This window comes from Nyctibius grandis, unplaced genomic scaffold (genome assembly GCF_013368605.1).
Source record: "Nyctibius grandis isolate bNycGra1 unplaced genomic scaffold, bNycGra1.pri scaffold_86_arrow_ctg1, whole genome shotgun sequence".
Classification (NCBI taxonomy): Eukaryota; Metazoa; Chordata; class Aves; order Nyctibiiformes; family Nyctibiidae; genus Nyctibius; species Nyctibius grandis.
In genome coordinates, this window is record NW_027167609.1 from 1 (window position 1) to 22529 (window position 22529).

Sequence of the window (22529 nt, forward strand, 5' to 3'; positions counted from 1 at the left end):
AATGACTTCATGCTATCATGCAGAGCAACTTAAGTGCTATTAAAAACTGCAGTAATTTCTTCCTGTTCTCTTACTATGATCTTCAGAATTCTTTTTCTCCTACTAAAACAGATTTTTCTTTTTACTGTGTTCAGTGAGAGGGGAAAATAAACCTGAAAACAGTGTATGCTTGCAAATCCTCAAACGCTTGTTCTTGAATCTCTCTATAAAAAAAGTAAACATTTGATGTAATTTTTATGTAGTGTTTGACAATTTGGCTAAGTGTCAATGACTCTTGCTTTGTGCATAGTGTATTGAAGTGTCATACTGGTTATGTGTACTGCTTTAAATGTTTTTGTACTTGCCAATCTTTGCTGCTACATGTCAACTTTTTATCTTAGTACTGCAGAAGCAGTCTTGGCAAAAAATGGATGACACGGAGAAGGCGCGTAGATGGCGAGTGACGCGAGACCTTAGGGCGTTCCACGACGCAGAAGTAGTAGATACTCATTTATTTTACTATTTCTATATGCGAGTAGTGTGTTTCACATAGGGAAAGTATTTAGTTGTAATTTTAATTTAGCTGAAATAACTTCTTCCAAAGAATAGCGTAGTCTAAAATCACGTTTGTTTTTGCTCTCTAATTCTAATTTACCATCTTACTGTTATGGTCGTGCTATAGATACACTCTAAGGGTGGAGGAAATACCTTCTTCAGAAGACATGAAAGAACAGTGATATGCTGAAATACATGTCTTCTACCACACTTTCTGAATTGCCCTGTGATTTTTGCATGGACACATTACAAACAGCTGGTTCAGGGCTTGTTTATTTTTTTGTCTGCTAGGAATCGCTTTTCCCTGGGTTCTGCCATACTCTTGAATTATTAACCTGTGATTAATTGATGCACTTGATTTTGTATCTGGATAAGTATTTAACTCTCACAGGTATTCAACTCTATTGTAAAGAAGAAATTTTTGCTAGTAATCCTGGGTGCCATAACGATGTTCCTTTTCTCTCCTCCCGTACCTCGCTTGAATCTTTTATGTATATGGAGTGCCTTGATAATGTTACTATATAGGCACCAAATAATGCCCGTGTCAGGTTTTCTGCATATTTGTAACTGATCTTTCTTGTTTCTTTTAATTAGGAGAACCTCGATAGGTACTCCCGAGGAAAGAAAGAAATCCAAAGAGCTGATGAAGAAATGGCTGATAATCAAGGTAGGCTAGTTCTGTTTTAAATTTTCTTTACTCTGCTCAGGCCAAAAGCATTGTCTTAAACAGTTGAGATGAGCTGAACTACTGAGTATTTTTCATCTATTAAAAAGAATCTGTATTGCTGTTGACATTACAAGCCCTAGTGACAGACTCTAGGGCTGTACTGTAGTGAACTCAGAACAGGTATCCAGAGAAAGAAAAAAATAAATGGTGCTGTTCCAAAATGCTTCCAAGTTAAAAGGCAGCAGATGGCTGTGGACAGGTTGGAATACAAAGAAAGGGACGGTATTACTCAGAAAGAATGATGTCGCTCCAGCAGGAGCATGACAGTTTTCAGTTTTGAGCAGCACAGGGAGAATTTTCAGGAAGTAAGGTGGGCTGCCAGATGTGTATGGAAAGCTCCTCCCGAGCATGAAGATCAGCAGGGGAGAAGATAGTGTTGTTCATTTTTGTGTTTAGCAGGTAGTGAGCGGAAGCTGCTGTGTGGGCCTGTAATTAGGAGCTGTCATCCCGGTACTCAGTGGGAAATAACACGAGGAGTAAGGTTAAATAGTACAAGGCCGTATTTCTGTTTGAAGTGAGGGGCAAAAACTTTGAAGTTTTAAGGAGAATGATAGTTGTGATTAAGGCAGTCAGTCCAACGATCCTTGTAGGAGCTTTCTGGATGGAACAGAATGGGGCAAGACGGTACTTAAGGACAGAAAAGGATGATAGTTGAGCCGATGATCAGTGTTAGGTTTTGTGATAGACCTCCTCTGCCCAGCCACAACGGAGCTGAGAGAGACAGTGGCAGGAGGGGGAGCCCAAATAATCCCGTGCCGGGCTACTCCCAGGGCCATCATCCCACCACAGTCCTGTCTGCAGAAGCCCAGAGGAGCACCGTGGGGGGGGTGGGTGCGTGTGCACAATAGCAGGCAGGGACACAAATGAAGGACTCAAATCAAGGAGGAACAGCCCCCTTGTGTGGGTCCCTCCCACGGCTGTCCCAGCAGAGCCCTCAGCCCCGGTGGCGAGGTGTGGAACCCATCTGGATGAGTGATGGGGGGCAGCACTCCAGATCACCTTGCGGACTAAGGGGTTATTGCCTAGGGGTGGGACATACTGTGGGATGCAGGGGAAAAGCAGTTCACACAGGCCTTATTATGGGATCTTTAGGGCAGGAACCAAAGGTGGGACAAGGGAGGGGTTTAGATGATGTTTGGAGGAACAAGAGTGGGAAAATAGAGGGGCAAGGGGAGAAAAAGGACCAGTCACGTGTAAATAGTTTGCTGGTCACTATGCTTGACTGGCTATGCCCTGTGCCTTATCACGTGTCTGACCATCAGAACTTGAATAAGAGCTGATGTATGCAATACCCAGTGAGGGCAGTATCTTGTACATGTTACACAGACTGTGTAAGACTTGACTGCTGGCAATGGAGACTCACAGAAAGGTTCAGGCTACATGTCCAGGTATTAATGAGCACTGAGGTGATCTTGTTCCGAATCAAGAACAGGCCAGAGAACAGTCCGTGGCCTGTTGTTAGTTCAGACCTAGCCTGTGGCTCCCAGGTGCGCACCTCGGTGATCACACCTCCTCATAGAGCAGCGAGAGAACACCTGGAGCCACAGGAGGAGTCCAGCCTGTGGCTGAGCTAAAGAAACCAAGGTAGGGAAAGGCACTAGCAAAAGAAACATGATCAGGTGTGCCAAGGGCTTTTGACTGGTAAGGGAGAAGCACAGCTGGCTCATCATTTGGAGATCTAGTTAGGAGAGCATCAGCTCAAGGCTTTAATGAGAGCAGCTTTAACACAAGGCGTGGGCAGTCTAGAGGGAGGAACTATATGGCTTGGTTCAAGGGTGTGGATCTCAGCATGTTGGGCAGGAGAGACTCGTAGAAAGGAGTTAAATAGTATGTTGAGTGGGAAGGAAAGAGTATGCGGCAACTCATTTGTGGTCAAAGTGAAAACTCTGGCGTTTTCAATTAGGAAACTGATGGGGGCAGCTCAAACCTGTGACTTGGCAATTATTGCTTATGTAATCTGTGGCAGAACTAGGACGTGGAGCTAGATTACCATGCTTAGCCTTACCGCTATATTATTTTAGTATTAGTACTAAAAACATTTCCTTGAACAGCTTTCTCAAATTAACAAGGAATGACTTTCTGAAATAGTGGTTTTCCTAGGAGCTGCATCTTACTTAAGCCGGATGACAGAATTGTTGTTACTAAGACTGATGAGAAGTCACCCAGCAATTTCAGCGAGGACAGAATAATATCTATATATATGCTTCCCTGTGTTTTGTAATTTCTAGAATGTGTCTCGCATAAATTGATCTTAAGGTTTTGCAGGTTTTGAGATCTATTGTGTCATTAACATGAAGGTAATAGTAAAACCTATAAGCATCTGTGTAGTGCATTTTGAATGTAATAGAATTTGCAACAGTACTCAAACAGTTTGATGGTATGTCGCTATACAGTAGTTTCATCGAAAGAAAGTGAAGCGAAAGAAGATGATGATGATGAAGACACTCTAAAGCATTACCCCTCCAGGCAGAGGAAAACCGTTCAGCGCTATCAAGCTCCATTGGAAAGTAGGTTATATGCACAGTTTCTCTTAAGAGTTCATTTTTGGCATATAAGTGAGGGTTTTTTTAATTTAATGAAAATACGTACGCATACTCAACTTCTGTTTAAATTTCTTACCTTTATTCTGCAAATGAATTTTATTAAATGCATGTATCCTGTGCACATTATCTTTCTTTGCCGTTTGGCATACTTTTTGTTGTTTTTCACTTCAAAAATGACCTGTGTATTCTTGAAAGAATAGTAATTAAACAGACTTACTACTCTTACTCTTGTGGTTTTCAGTTCTCCTTATAAAGCAGGTGTGTGTTCTTTCACTTCTCCTATGCACTGATTTAAAAAATAAATGTCACCGCCTCCAAATCCCTTGAAACTTCCCTTGAAATTAGAGATGGGTGAAACATCACATTTTCTGCCTCTTTCGCTGTCCTGCTTTCTCTTAAACTTGTTTGTACCATTATGCTAAATTCTTTGCTTTCAACAGAACCAAAACAACGAAAGAGACGTTTTTTGGGCCGGTCTTCACCTGTCGGAGAGAGAGATTCGTTTAGAAGTGCTCAGTCACAAGGCTCTTGCTGCAAAAGAACTGACAGGTTGGTGTATGGTTAGCACTACTGATAAAGAAGAACTATCGCTATCAGTCTTATTACTGAATAATGCTTTCAAGCATTTTTGGATTGGTGGTAATTACAGATTAATAGTATGATTCTTGCCGTGGTAGTCTGAAGGTATTAAAAAAACAAATAATGGGAGAGGAGACTATGCTTTTTGTGGGCCATTAGAATTTTTAAAAATGCCGTATTTTTTGGTCACTTATAAGGTGATTATGGAGGCGGTGGCTGAAACCATGTAACTGAAATTCTTTTGTTCTGGAATTGTAGCCAGAATCTCCCTCTCAAAATCTTAGACTGTTTAATCTTGAAGGATGCCAATTATTTTCTTAAAGCTGAAGATAATTCAGTTAGGGGGAGAGCCTGTGTGGAAGTTTCAGTGGATTTTTTCTTTTTAATCACTCAAATACTGATTCTCGTTTCATTTTGGAATCGGTTCATGTTTCTGTGTGAAACTGTCCTTAAACAAGAAAAATGCTAAATGAAATTATAAACTGTAAATTGCAATAGTAACGACAAAGGGGTTTTGGATCTTGTCAGCAGTTAGAGCATGGAGAGTGCTGTCTCTTGCTCAATAGGAGCTCTTTGTTTAGCATCCTTGAAAGCAGATGGTAATGGAAGGAAGGGTTTTTTGAAACCAAATCTTAAATGAGTTCGAAAGGTTTATGTTTCACAGAGCAGATACCTAATGGTAAGTGACACTCGATTTGTGTGTGTGTGAGAGAGAGAGATTGGACAAAACGAGTAATTTGTTTATGAGGTTTATTTGCAAAATAGTTAATCATTTTACCTTCCTAAGAACAATGAAATTTTGCTGCCACAAGGAAAATCACGTGATGTACCTTGAAGTCAGATTCATAAGGAGTACAGCGATCTGGAAACTTAATAGATCTCTGAGATAGAGTTCACTTAAATTTTGATATTACTTAGTGTGTACTTTAATTTTCAAATGAATATTTAACTGCTTAGGAAGCGTATGCTCATTTATAAGGTCTTCTACATTCCCTTGCCATCATTATGAAAGCAAAAATCTTGTAGCTGCATCTTAAGGTACAAAGTACCGTTCTCTTTCTCCTTCATTCAAACCAGGTGTCTTCCACTAAACTTTGGGAAAGATGGCTTAAAGGGAATTGACAAGGATCGAACGAAAATTGGAGCAAGTCTGGCTGATGTTCATCCAGTGCAAATAGATTGTTCGGTGAGTATTTTTAGTTGTGGCGGTGAGATGTTTCCAGTGTTTATGAAAGCTTTCAGTAACGTGCTGTCTACAGCTCCCTGGGTTTACAGTTTTCTCTCAAGCAGTTTGAAAATTGCCCAGAACATTTCCTGTGTGCTAACATATAATTTCTGATGGTACCTTATCGAGGTTGCAGCTTTCTTTAACATGCAAAATGTGTTCTGTTGAATTTATCTTTAGGTACCGTTTGATGGCGTGGGTGGTCTTTCTGACCACATTTCAGCCTTAAAAGAGATGGTCATTTTTCCCTTGCTTTACCCAGAAGTCTTTGAGAGATCCAAAATTCAGCCTCCAAGGTAACAGACATTGTTTAAAACGAGAAGTTCTAACTCACCCGTTTTCAGGAGAATATTCAACAGAGGTATCAATACGTTACCATGCTTCAAAATTTTCAGCAGTGGTGATGGGGTTTTTTGGCAGTAGTAAAGTAATTTCTTAAAAACGGATAGCATATATATATGTTCAAAGGATGTACAAGTCAACTTGATTAGTTAATAAGCAGGAAGGAAGCATCTACTGGTAGTCAACTGTAATTTGTTGCTTGGAAGTCCAGTTCTCTCTCCCACCGACCCTTTTTTTTTTTTTCCAGTGCTCAAGTATCAATTTTACAATTGATAGGACTTGCAGCTAGAACCTTGCAATGTTTGTTGTGCTTGGGCTAAAATAAGAATCTGTCCACTTCTTAGACAGCTAAAGTAGTTCTGCATTATGGAATGAAATCATTAGAGATTTGTTAGCTTTATATATTTTTGGTCAGCAAAACTCCATCATGGTATATTGAAATACGACTTTCAATTCCTTGCTTTCAGTAACTCTGAAAGTATTACAAATAATGACAAGAAGATCTTTCAGCGTTTTGCTGCTTTATTCATTGAAATCCTTTTTGAAACAGCAGTGTATTGGCTTTTCGAGTTGATGGCTGTATTTAATCTGGAAATGCAGAGTACCCTCCCAGCTTTAGACTTCCTCCTCATTTCTCATAAGCAATGGATGGTCTGGGACACCAAATCCAGTAACTTAAAGCTTTTTAAGGGAGAATGAAATGTTTTACTATCAAACCTTGCCTTTTGTGCAAATAAGAATGAATATGCAGTGTATCACTGAAGAATGACCTGGTGATTCATAAGTTAGCCCAATCTCAGATTCTGCACTGAAGTTTGTTCTTGTTTGGCTCCGCTGTGCTGTAAACACCCCTGTTAGTTTGTCAGCCGTTTTGGAAGTGTCCTTCTGGGACACTACGATCTTTCCTCGAGGTTTTGTACGTCTGCGTTATTCTCTTTTTATTCATTTCATTTACTGCCTTGTTGAATTGTGTAGGAACACAAAAGTTCCGTCTGTTTTGACTTTTCTCCCACATCAGCTGTTACTGCTGTATTCTACATGAAGTGTTTTGGTTCGGACAGTTGTGTGTTTTAGGGATGGGGGTTATAATAGGTACTTTTCCGTGATGTTTTTTTTCTTATGTGAATCTTCTTTTTTTAATTGCAGAGGCTGTCTATTCTATGGTCCACCAGGGACTGGAAAGACACTGGTTGCTCGGGCACTTGCTAATGCATGTAGCCAAGGTGACAGGAGAATAGCCTTTTTTGCGAGAAATGGTGCTGACTGCCTGAGGAAATGGCTGGGGGAATCTGAGCAACGGCTTCGTTTATTATTTGATCAGGTAAGGTTGAAATGCGCCGTGTGTTCTGAGTTGTAACTGTAATTTTCCGTGGTCAGTATTTTTAAGAAGAACTCACTCCTTTTTGTGTTTTGTCAGTTCCTGTCACTGAAATGGGTTTGTCAGTGTTTCCCTTTTCAGTGGGTTTTTTAGGGGCTTGAAATCTCGAGATGTATTGGGAAAGGTTAATAAAACAAATGAGAAAACCCTCACAAAGCAAACACCACCCTCGTCCCCCCCCCAAAAAAAAGAAACAAAACCAAACAACAAAGCACCACAACCCAGCCACAAAAAGAGGTTGCAAGAGGCAAGAGATGGTGGCTTTAGATCAGAGGGAAACAGATGCAAGCTGGAAGCGTGGTCATTTATATTCATAACGGAAGCTTGCTTCCAGAACCTGTAGTTGAATTAAGTCCCGTCTCTGTTCTCAGTGGTTGCCAAATAGCGGTAAAAACTACTGGTATGATTTGTTTCCTGTTCCCCAGTCTCAGTGGGTTGACAGAGGCTGCTGTCTTCTGTTACTCGTGCCACTTACTCCATTAGCTTCATTAGTAGAGGTCCCTGGTGCTGTTCTGAAAAATCTAGTTCCAGCGACTTTCCAACGATAACATTTTTCACGCATTTTTCTCTTTAAAATAGTGCTGGTTTACTTATGTCAATATTCCTGTGTTATCATTCTAGGCCTACCAGATGCGACCTTCAATTATTTTCTTTGATGAGATAGACGGTCTTGCTCCTGCGTGGTCCAGTAAGCAAGACCAAGCTTATAGGTAAAACATTTTTTTATCTACATAGGAGCTGCTTGATCTTTGTGAAAAGAAGAGCACAACCTGTTTAACTTTATGTGACACATTCATTTGTCCTGAAAACTAGTAATTCAATGCTATGAAATTCCAGATGATTTTTAAACAAGAATTGAAAACAATTCATAAGCCTGATATCAGCACAAGGCCTGTGTTACCTTATCTCTTTTTTTATGTCTTAAAAATGAGTCTTTCGCTGCTTAGCATCTCATCAATCAAAGCTTGTCCTTTTTGAGTGATCATTGGAGAAGGTCACGTAGAACGTAACAAAATTTACTAAACAAATGAATGAAAATTATATTTTCCTGTTAGCTCTATTGTATCCACACTTCTGGCGCTTATGGACGGCTTAGGCAGCAGAGGAGAGATTGTGGTAATCGGAGCCACCAACAGACTGGACTCTATAGATCCTGCTTTACGAAGACCTGGACGCTTTGATCGAGAGTTCCTCTTCAGCTTGCCAAACAAAGAGGTCAGAACTTCAACTCGGCGTTAATGCTAATGTGGCAAAGTCCGTCTTTATAACAAAACCACATAACAGTGCAACACCACAGAGCAGTTCAAGTCAAAATCAGTATTGTACAACTTGGACAGAAGCGGGTATCTGGAGAGGCTGTGCTGTACTGTGGAGGGCAGATCTGGTACTGAATGTATATGATTAAGACGATTTCAACAAGTAGTCAGTTGTAGGATTAGTTTTGGTTTCACTGGGACCGGACAAGAAAATGGCATGCTGCTAGCCATTGAAATGTTTAAGGAGGAAAATCTGCATTAGCCGTAAATTACTGCTACCTCATCTTGAAAATGAAAGAAATGGTGTGCACGCGGGAATTTCTTTTTGCTGACAAAAACTTTTATCAAGGCTGGTGCTGGAGCGAATTAAGGTTTTTCATTCCCAAAGCGGTTCGTGTTTGCTTACTTATTTAATCCCCTTAGGCACGTTCATCCTGAAGCGCTCTTGCCCCAGTTGTTGGTTTATGAATAGATAGTGGATGTACCTGTGTTGGATTGTTCCCAGGCTGGGTGTCCTGGGAGAGAATACCTATAAGTATTTTGGGATCTGATGTTTTTACTGGTACTTAGTAACAGGGACTTGAACAGCGATGTGAAGTACACTGCCCAGGTGCAGGGCTTGGGAAGCTTCGAGTTCAATGGCAATAGCTAAGCAAGGAAAACCAGGTGTACAGGAACCAAAAAATATTGGAGGGGGAAGGTAGTGTGCAAAACTGGAACCCTGTTCTTGTGTTTTTTCTCTGGCTATCACTGATATTTCCTTTTCTTTTATTCACACCTTTTGGAAAAAGGATAAAATGCGTATTGGATTGGAGGCTAGTAAAAGTGCCCTAAACAGTGTATAAACATTTGCCTACAGTTTTAATCTGCTTTCAGAAACAGGAGGGGAGATGCCGTGAAACAGATCTAGTACGTGATTCCCTGCTGTGGAAGAATTCTAGAAATCTGCCGTAATTAATCTGTGTACCCGGCAATACTTAAATGACAGTCTTGCTAAGATGAGAGACGAGGACAGACAACGTTTGACATTTTCTGGATCAGTGACAGTCTTTGAGTCACAATTGTTATTCTTTAGAGTAACTGTAGCAATTTGAAACTTAGTGCTAGGACTGCTTTCCTGGAATGAACTGGCAGAAAAGCAAATGTGCTGAACTAATGAGACCGTCACCATGAAATTTTGCTACATTTGAGAGAATTTGCTTTGCTCAAGAATCTCTGATTGCAGATAATTTTTTTTACTACAGTCTTTTCCTCAGGACCATTAGGTCTCATACTTGCGGAAACTGATTTTTTTATGGAAGCTATAAATGCCTTTTATTTCACTGCAGCCCCCCAGAAAGAGTTTAATGGAACAAGCTGAGAATTGTTAAATTTTCTGCTTGAAAAAGCAGAGAGCATATTGAGTGAACTTCAAAATACTTAAAAGTTTCGCAGATAAGAAAAGTATTTGTATTAATGTGAGGAGTTTTGGGGTTTTGTGTTGTAGGTTTTTTGGTTTTGTGGGTTTTTTTGTTTGTTTGTTTTTCTTTTTTTTTGTTTTTTTTTTTTAAGAGAAAACTTTGGACAAACTAAAACACAACCATTTTGTTTCCAGGCTAGAAAAGAGATTTTCAAGATTCACACACGAGACTGGACCCCTAAGCCATCGGACATGTTGCTGGAGGAGCTAGCTGAAAAATGTGTTGGTAAGCTTGAAAACAAAGCGAGTTACTGTATGTAACTGAGTCCTAAGGAATCTGAGCTTGTAGCAGGCAGTACCCGAGCTCTTGTGTCTTGCTGCAGAGCGAGGCAGTGAGGCAGCTGGCACCCCTTGGGACCAAACAAAGTTAGATGCTTCTTTTAATTTTCTTGTTGTCTCTCAGAACATTGAATGGGTTTTGGGCATCTTCCTCGGGAGTAAAGTTTTGATTAGGAGGCTGCTTCATAAGCGCAGGATATCAGGCTGCGAGCCACCTAACAAAATTCCTCTGCAGTGCAGTAACTCTTTAAATTCTCTCTTAACTTGTTAATTTTTGGCTGCATACAAAGTCTTTCATTGTTGCACTTTGGAAGCCTGAGACTGACGTAACATTTGACTCTTGTTTTGTTTATTAGGATACTGCGGTGCTGATATTAAATCCTTATGTGCTGAAGCTGTCGTCTGCGCTTTGCGCCGCTGCTATCCTCAGATCTACACAAGTAGCGAGAAACTGCAGTTAGATATTGCTTCCCTTAAAGTAACAGCACGGGATTTTGTCATGGCTATGCAGAAGACTGTTCCAGCTTCACAGAGGGCTGTGGCTTCACCTGGGCGAGCGCTATCCCCTATTTCAAAACCGCTGCTTGAAAATTCACTAGCAAGAATTCTACAAGCCTTGCGGAGAGTATTTCCCCACGCAGCGCTTGCACTAAAGAAGGACCAACAGCAAGGTATAACAGTAACGTCCACTTCTTCAAAATTCTGCTAAAGCAAAAACTTCTGATCTGTGCAATCAGCATACACAAACCTCTCAAACTTAATGACAGTAGCATTTGATAATACGCCTGTGCACACCTCTTTTTCAGGCATATCGTGCATAGTTTTTATTCTGGATTCTAAACTGAAGTGCTGGATTGGAGCTGTGAATGACTTGCAATAAGCAGTAGAGAACTATGCGTTCCCTACTACAGCACCCTGTTTCTGATAGAAGCTAACATCATGCTTAGCATTTGTAGAGGTGGATCTAAGGTTTAATGTATGAGGCACCTCTCAAAATAAATGTTTAGATGGGGGGGAAGGGCGTTTTTGCATGAATGCTTCTAATTCCCGTCTGAAGAACGTCAGGATCGCAATACAAGTACAAGGGGGTCAAGATGAATCCTGTTTTAGCTATCGTGATTTTTAACCATAGTCTCTTAATTTTAAACGTTTGTGGATCACGCCATACACTTGCGCGTGAGATCAGAATGTTTTAGTAGTGTATACTTTGGGGCTTGGCTTGCATCGCATGTGTGAGCTCGCACTCCTGACTGCCTCAGCCCTGATCGGGTTTATTGGTGACAGCAAATAAATTGATAAACTCCCTCCACTGCTGATTAATGAAGATCCATGAATAGTTAGTTCTTATGCTAATCCCTGGAGAATATTTTACCAGTATTACTCCCAGTAGAGCTGGTAGATGATTTGCATTGGTAAAACAGAGGTAGAAACCCACCAACAAAAGAAAAGCAGAGAGGCTAAGGGATTGGCAATTGCACCTCCTCTCTGTTGTCCGCCTTCCATTAGCTCCTCCTTTGGTGATCTTTGAGGAGCCTTATTTAGAAGATGGGTTGGTCTGTATATTCTGACTCACTAGTCGTAGACAAATGGAAGTCTGTGGCCATGGCATTCACTTAATTTCCTCACATCTGGTGGGGGAAACCTGCTCCAGAAAGAAGTGGCCTTGTTGGGTTTTTCAGGTGTCTATGAGCTAGAGAAGTTGTTCCTAATCATCTTCATTCTAAGGACAAAACCCTCACAAGTTTTCACCAACAGAGAGGTATACCTTATGCAAATCCTGGGACTTAGGACAGCTTTGCAGGGACTTGTGCGACCTCCTTAGGTCTGTGGTAGGATGAACTCTTCAGGAAATAGCACTCAGCGTTTGCCCTCAAATGAAGAAATACAAGGGGTTTCCAGCACTCATTTAGAGGCTGTGTTAATGCGAGAGGGAGATACGGACCATTCAGGAGAGTTAACAAACCTCTCTTGTCTTTCAGACAGTTTAAGTCATATTTTAAGAAATGATGCGATTGACAGTGATGATGAATCACCATCAATCTTTGAAGATAAGCCAACACATAAAACGCCTGGTAGGCAAAAGGAAAGATTCCTCAGTTTTAGCAGGTAAATATTTGTCCCCTTTATGTTTACATTTTTAAGATGGCTGGGTCTGTAAACAGTTCTGACGTGAGGGGTGGCAGATGAAGGAGTGAAATGTGGGTGGGGGATGTATAATATTTGCAAGAAGCGACTGGGAAGATCCATCTGGGTACTAATGTTCTAATGGAATACACTGCCGTAACCCATGAAACTGAATGGCCCAGCCCTCTTCTTCCTAAGTTGAAGTGAGCCATACGCTATTAGAACGTGTTGATTTAATCCATGGTATTCCTTGAAAGAGTCAAAACCAAAGAAATGTGCTGTCTGTCCTTTTAATGAAAAAAACAGTATGGATTTGTGTAGCCATCTTTTGCCTTTCTACCTTCCAAGATTGTTTAACTAGTAGCGAATTACGTAGCAGAAGCAAAATTGAGAAATGGTTTGTTAAAACACTGTGAGTGCGGCGGGCGGCAAGGAAGGCACAGACTCTGAGATGGAGGATGCAAGGGCCTGAAGCCGAAAGGCCTAAGGCTTTTTATTGTTATTCTACTACCCTGTTTAACTGCTACAATGCAGGAGCCAGACTATGCCGTTCAAGATAACATCAACATTCACACACTAAGCACTCATCACCCATTCTGGGCTCAAAACATCAACAACCATTCCCTGTTTTCAGCTCTGTGTTCAGAACTGACCTTCAACACATGTTTACTTCTTTCATGCCTCAAAAGGCCCTGTGAACTGGTCTCGGCTCCTCTATCTTAGAAGCAAGCAAAACCTATTCTCAGTGCAGTGGTCCCAAGCAAATCTTCTGCTCCCCAAGTAAAGCACAGCTGTTTGCAGGCCGAGGGTCTTCCACATGTGAGAAAAACTTAAAGGTACAAAATGCAGACATTGGTTAACCTGATAAGTTTATGTTAATCTTTTGGCATCTTAACGTGGAAGTCATCTAAGCCAACAGTTGAAAAAACAGATTGTTGTCGTCACTGTTGGCTCAATTTCTATTGCTGTGTTGTCCAGAAAATCTTCTGACCTGCTGATCTTGATTAGGTCTCTAGGATCTTTGATTTCAGTCAGTACAACAGTACAACAGTGTTGTGGCGGAAACAAGAAATGCTCTTCACAAATGTGTTTCATGCCAGTAAAGCAAGATTGCTAGGAAATTAATACGCAATTCAAAGATGAAACAATGAGAATGACTGGATAAAATAAATAGAAATCTCATCTGTATTTAGTGTACTGCTGTAATTTAACCAATCCAATTGTGTACTTCTTCAGATACAGCTAATGTGTTTCAGTGCCCACGTTCAGTTTTTTCCTAGAAATGTTGTTCTGCTCCTTCCTTCCCACCATCTCCACGAGCTATGGCCAAGTTTCAGCTAAACTTGACAGATGTAGAGACCTCACTGTTACTTAAACTCAAGACTTAACTGAAAATTAGTGTGTACAGGCGGTGAAGAGATGCAGATTGGTGTGTGCTGAGAGAGAGAGAGAGAGAGTTGTTATTCTCCCCCATATCAGGTTCCCAACCCGTTGTGGTGTGTGTATGTAGCTGGGCAGTACCCCTGTGTGATTTAAGAGCTGTTACTTAACCCAGCCAAACAAACAACAGACATGCTGGGGATTGACAGGGTTTCTTAGGGGAGGTATGGTACAAGTTTGTAAGAAAATGGGCTTTGATAGTCTTCCTGATCACAGACCGGCTTATTATTTGCTGGAATATGGAGAGTATTTACAAAAAAAAATAAAAGTGTATAGGAAAATAATTTTTAACATCTGTGTGCCTATTCGTCACTTCATTTTTAAACTTGTTTTCTTCTTATTGTTCTAGAAATGTGTATGACCAGCCAACATCTTGCAGGCCACGGTTCTTACTAGTTGGAGAGCCAGGATATGGGCAAGCTTCTCATTTGGCACCTGCAGTAATACATGCCCTGGAAAAGTTTCCAGTTTATACACTAGAAGCATTGGTTTTGTTCACTAGCATCACATCGCCAGCAGAAATGTGTGCGCAGGTATCCTCTTTCTCTTTAATCTCATAGGATTCATGACCTGTATAGAAACTAGTAAAGTAAGCAAAATGAAGTGTTAACGGAGGTGTCCCGGTTTGAATGTGCCGATAGGTTTACTTCTGTTTGAAAATCCACTTTTCTTCTAATGAAACAGTGAGGATGTTGCTAGCAGCTCAGAAAGCTGGGAGGTGCTGCTAATAAACCCCTCTTTATGGCAAGAAATCCTGCACATCTCAGTGGGATCATTGCTTCTAAGACTCTGTGCTCCCCGTAGATGGCTCTGCATCAGCCTGACTGCGTGTCGTGCGCTTTTTGTAGCCTTCTTTTTTATTATATTTGTAAGGCAATCAAGGTTTTGGAAAAAGCAGTGTTTCTTTTTTTTTTTTACATATACATATGCAGCTTCTACTGCTGCAGTATATGCAGTAAAAGCATTAAAGTTCGTGGAACGCTTACATTTGTACACCGGTATGCTTTCATTAACTAAGAAAATTAAATATAAGCAGATTTAGTGCTGTTTTCCTTTTTACTTTTAGGCATGAAATCCATTGCGTTGTTTGGCATCACTCTATTAAAATATTTTTGACCTTTAGTAGCAGCCTTTGAGAGCTGTACAAGTAAGGACAGACCCATTACGTGACTGGGTACTCCTTTGTCACGTAAGAGGAACAAATCCTTTTTTCTGATGTGATGGTGGCATCTGCGGTCATGTAACTACCACGCCTAGTCACTGCCTGGACATACCACGTGTGCTTCCCATCTTGTGATGGGAACTCCCAGAATACTGATAATCTGAAAGGGTGCACAGAGAAATTTGTCGTGGGAAAGGACTGTTGCCACTTCCTTCATGCGGTAGATGCACGTCCTCTTCTGTGACTGAGGAACCATCTGTAGGCAATGGCTTGTGATCTTCCAAAGCACGTCATCTGGTCTGGTGGATCCTTTGGTAATAAGGAGGGGCTGTGAGTAATTTAGCAGTTCAGGCAGGCTGAAGACTGGTCACCTCTTCTAAAATATACTTGAAATTATCAATTGTAACCAGGCTTCTTTCACAGTGTCAGCCCTCATCTTTTCACACAGGTCTTTGTTTGTTCAGACTGTGCTCCAGACTGACTTGGATATGTGCCCACTCTGAACTGAAAATGGTGTAGTCGCAGTCGTGTATCGTTTTACCGAGACAAATACATCTTGCTGAAGGGCGAGTCTTGTTTTTTCAGGCACACCAGGACACCAGCCGAGTTGTGAGGCTCTTTAGGAGTTCTCTTACACCTAAGTAGTTTTGAAGTCGGGCAGAGACTCAGATCTGTTTCTGTCTGCATAGCAATGTCTGTACTTGAGCCAAAGTGAAAATTTTACCTTATTGTTAAGGTGGTGTTCTTTGTTTTGATGTTTGGGCTTCATATACTCCTATGTCATAAGATAGTTTGAGTGATACGTAGTTATTTATTAGCCTGTTCTACGTGGTTTAGTTTTCTTATCCAAGCTTTCATTTTGCCAGTTGATGCGAGAAGCTCAAAGAACAGCACCAAGCATAATTTATATCCCACGTATCCATTTGTGGTGCGAGGCTGTTGGACCTACAGTGAACGCTACTTTTACAACACTACTGCAGAACATGCCAGCATTTGCTCCGGTTTTGCTGCTTGCAACATCTGATGTGTGTCATGCAGATCTCCCAGAAGAGGTATTTCTTTCTGTTGATACTTTCCTTACTTTTTTGTTCCATTTCTTGTTAATTTATAAATCCTGTAAGCGTTGGAGTACTGTGCACTCTTAGGCACATTCATCCTGTTATTACCCAGGCACCGTAAGCAGGTCTCTTAAAAATTTACTTAGACAAAACGGTGCTGAAAGCATTTGTCTAAAGTGTTTTCTGAGTAAAGAGACGGACTTTGACCCAACTTTTTCCCCCTTCTCACACACTCATGCTTATTAGACAGATGCATAAATTTACTTCAGACAGTAATTCCAGTGACTTGAAGATGGTTAGTTATGTACTTGGTCAACAATATATGGTGCTTGAAATGTAAATGGGAAAAAGATATTTTTACTGAAAAGTGCAAGACATTTTTACTATTCAATATATTCATTAATGACTTGGATGAGGGAATAGAGTGCACTGTCAGCAAGTTTGCTGATGACTCCAAACTGGGAGGAGTGGCTGATACACCAGAAGGCTGTGCTGCCATTCAGAGAGACCTAGAAAGGCTGGAGAGTTGGGCGGGGAGAAATTCAACGAAATATAACAAGGGCAAGCATAGTGTCCTGCATCTGGGCAAGAACAACCCCATGTATGAGTATAAGTTGGGGATAGACCTGTTGGAGAGCAGCATAGGGGAAAGGGACCTGGGGGTCTTAGTGGACAGCAGGATGACCATGAGCCAGCAGTGTGCCCTTGTGGCCAAGAAGGCCAATGGCATCCTGGGGTGTATTAGAAGGGGTGTGGTCAGCAGGTCGAGAGAGGTTCTCCTCCCCCTCTACTCTGCCCTGGTGAGGCTGCATCTGGAATATTGTGTCCAGTTCTGGGCCCCTCAGTTCAAGGACAGGGAACTGCTAGAGAGAGTCCAGCGCAGAGCCACGAAGATGATTAAGGGGGTGGAACATCTGCCTTATGAGGAGAGGCTGAGGGAGCTGGGTCTCTTTAGCTTGGAGAAGAGGAGACTGAGGGATGACCTCATTAATGTTTATAAATATGTAAAGGGCAAGTGTCATGAGGATGGAACCAGGTTCTTCTCAGTGACATCCATTGACAGAACAAGGGGCAACGAGTGCAAGATGGAGCACAGGAGGTTTCACATAAATATGAGGAAAAACTTCTTTACAATGAGAGTAACTGAACACTGGAACAGGCTGCCCAGAGAGGTTGTGGAGTCTCCTTCTCTGGAGACATTCGAAACCTGCCTGGACGCGTTCCTGTGTGATATGATGTAGGTAATCCTGCTCCGGCAGGCGGATTGGACTAAATGATCTTTCGAGGTCCCTTCCAATCCCTAACATTCTGTGATTCTGTAATTTTAACAGGAAAAGTATGGTGGTCATACTGTTAATGATGGAATGTAATTTCAAATTTAAAATCTTTACTAAAAATTTCAATTCCTTTCTTTATATAGGTGAAAGGATTACAAATTAGAAACCTAAGTTCCAACTTTTGTTTAAGTAACTTGGAAATCAATTTTTTAGTTGTATTCCCTAACAGAATTCAGTAAGAACACATGCTTAGCTTTCTAGTCATCTGAGAGTGTGCATTAAAGGAAGGTGTTCAAAATGTGAATATGCTGCTCTGATTATTTTGTCTCAGCTGGGGGGAGGGGGATTTACCTAGGTGTGTTGATCATCAAAGGCTTTGAAAGGGCTTAACTTTCTATGGAAGTTTTTATACTGTTAATAAATTACTTCTAAAATAAGTATTGAAATTCCTTCCACACCTTTTGGTAGTAGAGATTGAAAAATGGAGTAAAACTTGGAAGTATGCCAGACACCTCATTTAAAAAAAAAAAAGAAAAAAACAAACCCCACACCTTACCAAAAAGCCTGCACTTGTCTCCTGAACCCTGCCTGTTCCCTCTATAGCTGCCATCCAGATTCTAACTGAAGGAGAGCGAGGCAGGTAAATATGAAATAAGCAGTCTTGGAGGTGGTGAATGTCACGACTTTATCAGTGTATCATATGGTCCCTTCATTGAGCTTTAATTCTAAAGGTGTTCCTAGAGAAGATATTTTAATTTGCCGTGCTAACCTGTGAAAGTCTAGCCTTTTAAGGCCAAGAAGATAACTTTTCACAGTTGTTCTTATCTAGATGATTATTCAGTTTAATTTAGAAAGGTACTCATCTTTTTTTTGGAATAGAATATGAATTTGCATGGCCTTATATCTGAAATATCTTCTCACGCTTTAGATAAAAGAATTGTTTAATAATGATTGCGAAGAAGTTTTCGAAGTCCCGTTGCCTAATATGGAAGAAAGAAGAACATTTTTTGAGGACTTAATTGTAAATCAAGCAGCTAAACTTCCTGCATCAGAAAACAGCCCAGGTGAGGATATTCTACATAGAAAACTTTGCTAACTGTAAGTTAATAGCTCTACAGTATCTGGTGGTAACTTTCTTTCAATAATTTTTCATATGCTTGTATTTGAGTACCATAAATGGACTCAAAGTTTCTGATGAAATTAAGCTCGGCGGCCATTGGAAGTACTGCCTGTAGCACCGCCGCCTAAGACACTGGCCTTGATGACCCAGCTGACATTTAATGGCTCCTCAATAGCTACCTGGTGAAGTCAAAAATGTTGTACGTGTCAGTTTCTGAATACTCAAACGAGTTTTTAGTTATATGAAACAGTATTTTTCCCTTCCCTGCACTGATAATAGCTAAAATCTATTGCCACCTCTTACTGTGATTTCCAAGTGAAGGGGGAAAAGGGAAAAAAATAGGGGAGCGATAATGATAGATGTGTAAAGGAAAGATCATTATTTCCTTACTTTTCCTGTGAAAAGGACACAAAAGGACAAAGGGACTTGGGTTTCTTTCAGTTAAAGCGCAAGACACGGTGTGAAGTTTCCTGGTCTCACTGGCATGCCTGGGAATTCTGCCATTGACTTCACCCGTATGCTTTGTGCAGTACTCTGTGAATACAAAGAGTGGTGGGTTTTTCTGGAAGGCAAAAATGCAAAGTGTGTTTTAACCACCACTAAATGAATCAGAAAGCAGATGAGGTGTAAGTCTTTACGGACAATTTTTTCTCCAGCAGATATTCCCTTAAAATTGTCTCTTTTAACTCTGCCCAACACGTGTTTAGCTTTTGAAGTTTACAGCTTTATAAAAGATTTGAAGAAGGGCTCATCTCCAAACACTTTTCTGTTGTTCCAGAAGACCAAAATGAAGTAGAGAGGGATGAAGAGTCCCCAGAAAAACAAAATGGTAAGTGAAAGGTCAAACAGGTCATGTAGCTCCTATTTCTTCCTGAGAAGGATGACACTATTCATTAGGTTTTAGCCTTCTTTCATTCCATTCTGTTATTCCTGTGGTAGCTCTCTGAAATCAGCACACAGTGTTTCTGGCATAATGATGCTGCCCCTCTAGTTATGCTAGCCAAACTCATGTTTTTCTACAGCTGCTGTTTTTTTGATTCTGAATGTTGTTTTTCAAGTGGTACCTAATTGAAAAACACTCGTTGACTTTCTCTTATTGTATGAGTATCTTCCCAGTAACGAGCAGCGTTAAGTTAAAAAGCTGTACTCCAAGCAGTGTGGACCCAGAGTCACACGTGGAATAGGAGACTTATGTCCTAACATTTGCAGTGTAAGATGTGTTTCAAAACCTAAATTACTTTGCAGTTTTACCGTGCAGTGCTGTAATGGCAACATGACTATGTTTTTTTTCCTGTGTTTACCCTGCCTTTTTCTCTAGTGCTTTTTATTTGTGTCTGAATTTCTAATTTTAATGGAGCGGTGACTTTTGCCAGAAAGAAAGTAAAAGTCAAGCATTTCTCAGTGAAAACATGGTAACAGTTCAGTCTCTGTCATTGCAGACAGACACACTATTCCAGGTACAGGATACTTCACTGATACTGTGTTCTAGATAAACAGAAATCCTGACTTAAGAAATTTTGTGTCTTTCCAGATTCGGGGCTACACCTTGTGACTCGTGCAAGACGTTCTCGGCTGGAAGAGCAACGGGTGACAGGCGTCGAAAAAGCAACGGAAATTCTCACACAGCCAGTGATTGTGGATTACTGTGAGCTCCAAGTAAGTCTAATTTCAATTTTGTTCATACTGAAGTAGGATATTTTCTTGCTTACGTGCACAGTTGTAAATTAAGTCAGCTGTTAACCAATGCCAATTAAAACAATTTACAGGAAGGATATATCGCTTGTGAAATAATTCAACCTGTAACGGACTATGACTGCTGTGTTTCCGCACCTGGTGTAGACGGCTGTTCTTGCTTTTGGTGAACTGAATTTTAGGTGACTTGGTTCTCTTCCTCATTTCTAATTTAAAAGGGCCTGTTGAATTTTAAAATAGCCCGCTGACAACCTGCTAGTACTGTTGGTTATTAATGTCTTAAGAGTTTTCCTGATGGATTTGGGGGTTTTGTTTTGGGTTTTTTTGCACGTTTTCGATTATTAGGAACCCAAAAAGGACCTTTATTTCTAGCAGTGATGAGTTTAAACCTTAAGTTAACAGGTTCACATCAAGCTCATCATGGAAAAAGTATTAATACCTACTTTTCTGAATCTCTTTCAAAATCCAGTGTTAAAATGCAGCATTCACACAGTTACAGTGTTGTAAGGGTTTTCCAGTCCCTCGCAGGAGGCAAGTTGCTATCCTAGGCGAGAGTTGGGGAAAGGGTTAAAACTGGGCCTAGCTGCAGGGTGCAAAAGAGGTTCCTTTGCATGAATTGGAGAGGGTGGAACAAGGACCTGATCTTCAGGGGATACTGCAGTGAGGAAAACTAGGAAAATTGCTGGGTTGGAGTCCTGGACGTAGGCCAGTGCAGAGGAGGGCTGCTGTTCACCTGCCGTGATGAGAGAGGGAGTATTACATGGATGTTTCCCCTATGTGGGGAGAATGTGACCAGACAGGAATCCCCTTTGGTGAAGCGGCTTGTCGACACAACTTCTGTCCCATTTTTAAGCTGTGACCTAATTTGTAGAGATGAAACTGACTTTTTAAAGCTGGCTTCCTAAGGAAGCAGGTTTCAGGGGGTTTTGTTGTTCATGTCTGCCTGTGTACGTAGAGAAGCCCCACAGGGTTTTCCTAGAGTCAGGGTGCTAACAGCGTGTGTTCGGAAGTTATTGCCCACTGGAAACGGTATGGTAGAGCCCTTCTATGTGTTTCAGCTTATATATGTTTCAGCTATGAGGAGAGCTACAGTCGTGAAATGTGTCTTCTAGAAAACTTGTTTCGTTAACATGGGTGCCATTGGAACTAGCTGCTCATACCAGAGCGCCTCTTTGGAACTCAAGTGCGGTGAATCAATCGCTCTCATGAGACCCCACCTGGAGTACTGCGTTCAGCTCTGGGGCCCCCAACAGAAGAAGGACATGGAGCTGTTGGAACGAGTCCAGAGGAGGGCCACGAAGATGATGAGAGGGCTGGAGCAGCTCTCCTATGAAGACGGGCTGAGAGAGTTGGGGCTCTTCAGCCTGGAGAAGAGAAGGCTCCGAGGAGACCTCACAGCAGCCTTCCAGTACCTGAAGGGGGCCTCCAGGAAAGCGGGAGAGGGCCTTTTTACAAGGGCACGTAGCGATAGGACAAAGGGTAATGGTTTTAAACTGAAAGAGGGTAGATTTAGATTAGATATTAGGAAGAAATTCTTTACTGTGAGGGTAGTGAGACACTGGAAGAGGTTGCCCGGAGAAGTTGTGGATGCCCCCTCCCTGGCAGTGTTCAAGGCCAGATTGGATGAGGCTTTGAGCAACCTGGTCTAGTGGAAAGGTGTCCCTGCCTGTGGCAGGGGGTTGGAACTAGATGATCTTTAGGGTCCCTTCCCACCCAAACCATTCTATGATTCTATGAATAAGCTAGGTGGACCTCCCAAATGTAGCTGCTTTGTTTTGTTTGGGGTTTTTTTTGTTCGTTCATTTGCTTGGTAATAGGCCTAGAACTTTGTGATGATGTAGAGGAGCATGCAGTCATCTACGTGGCAGCGGTTAGAAATAGTTTCACAGGGGACGTTGACCATACACCTCTGTCACATCCTACCTTTTCTGTTTTCAGCAGCTGAAAGCACTCTGCATCGGTTTTGTGTGTCTTATCTGCATGTTGTACAGAATGAAGTTGAGGGGAATGCTCAAATTTTGTGCTGGCTGACCCGAGGGAGGCAGAGTTTGATGAAGGGCGGTTGGGAGGCAGTCCTATTTTCATTTGGTATGGCTGCTCTCTTAAGCTACATCTTCACAGCCTCACCCGACACACAGTTCCTAAACAGCCGCAGCAGTGGCAGAAGGTGCTGCCACTAGCTTGGTACTGCTGCTTTCCCAGAGAGTATCACATTTCCATCTCTGGTAACAGAAGCAACTGTGTGAGAGGTTGGTAACCTGCTACAGGCCGAGTGACCCTGCTGGTTGATCCGCTCTGCAGTTTAAAGGCAGGAGCTAACTGATCTAACTTTGC

The 22529-nt window shown here is 41.5% G+C and overlaps 1 protein-coding gene across 1 annotated transcript in view; it reads left to right on the forward strand.

Annotated features, from left to right (window-relative positions):
• Window positions 1–380: 380 nt before the first annotated feature.
• Window positions 381–22529, forward strand: part of LOC137677502 (ATPase family AAA domain-containing protein 2-like) — a gene marked incomplete at its 5' end in the record, with an annotated part of 38653 nt that continues 16504 nt past the window's right edge. The window contains 18 exon segments of the mRNA XM_068424804.1: window positions 381–478; window positions 1129–1201; window positions 3655–3768; window positions 4245–4353; window positions 5341–5569; window positions 5789–5904; window positions 7097–7271; window positions 7950–8038; window positions 8384–8543; window positions 10179–10269; window positions 10679–10993; window positions 12302–12428; window positions 14236–14419; window positions 15915–16100; window positions 18312–18447; window positions 18589–18685; window positions 19220–19332; window positions 20035–20159. Of these exon segments, the coding sequence (XP_068280905.1) occupies window positions 381–478; window positions 1129–1201; window positions 3655–3768; window positions 4245–4353; window positions 5341–5569; window positions 5789–5904; window positions 7097–7271; window positions 7950–8038; window positions 8384–8543; window positions 10179–10269; window positions 10679–10993; window positions 12302–12428; window positions 14236–14419; window positions 15915–16100; window positions 18312–18447; window positions 18589–18685; window positions 19220–19332; window positions 20035–20159 (2537 nt within the window).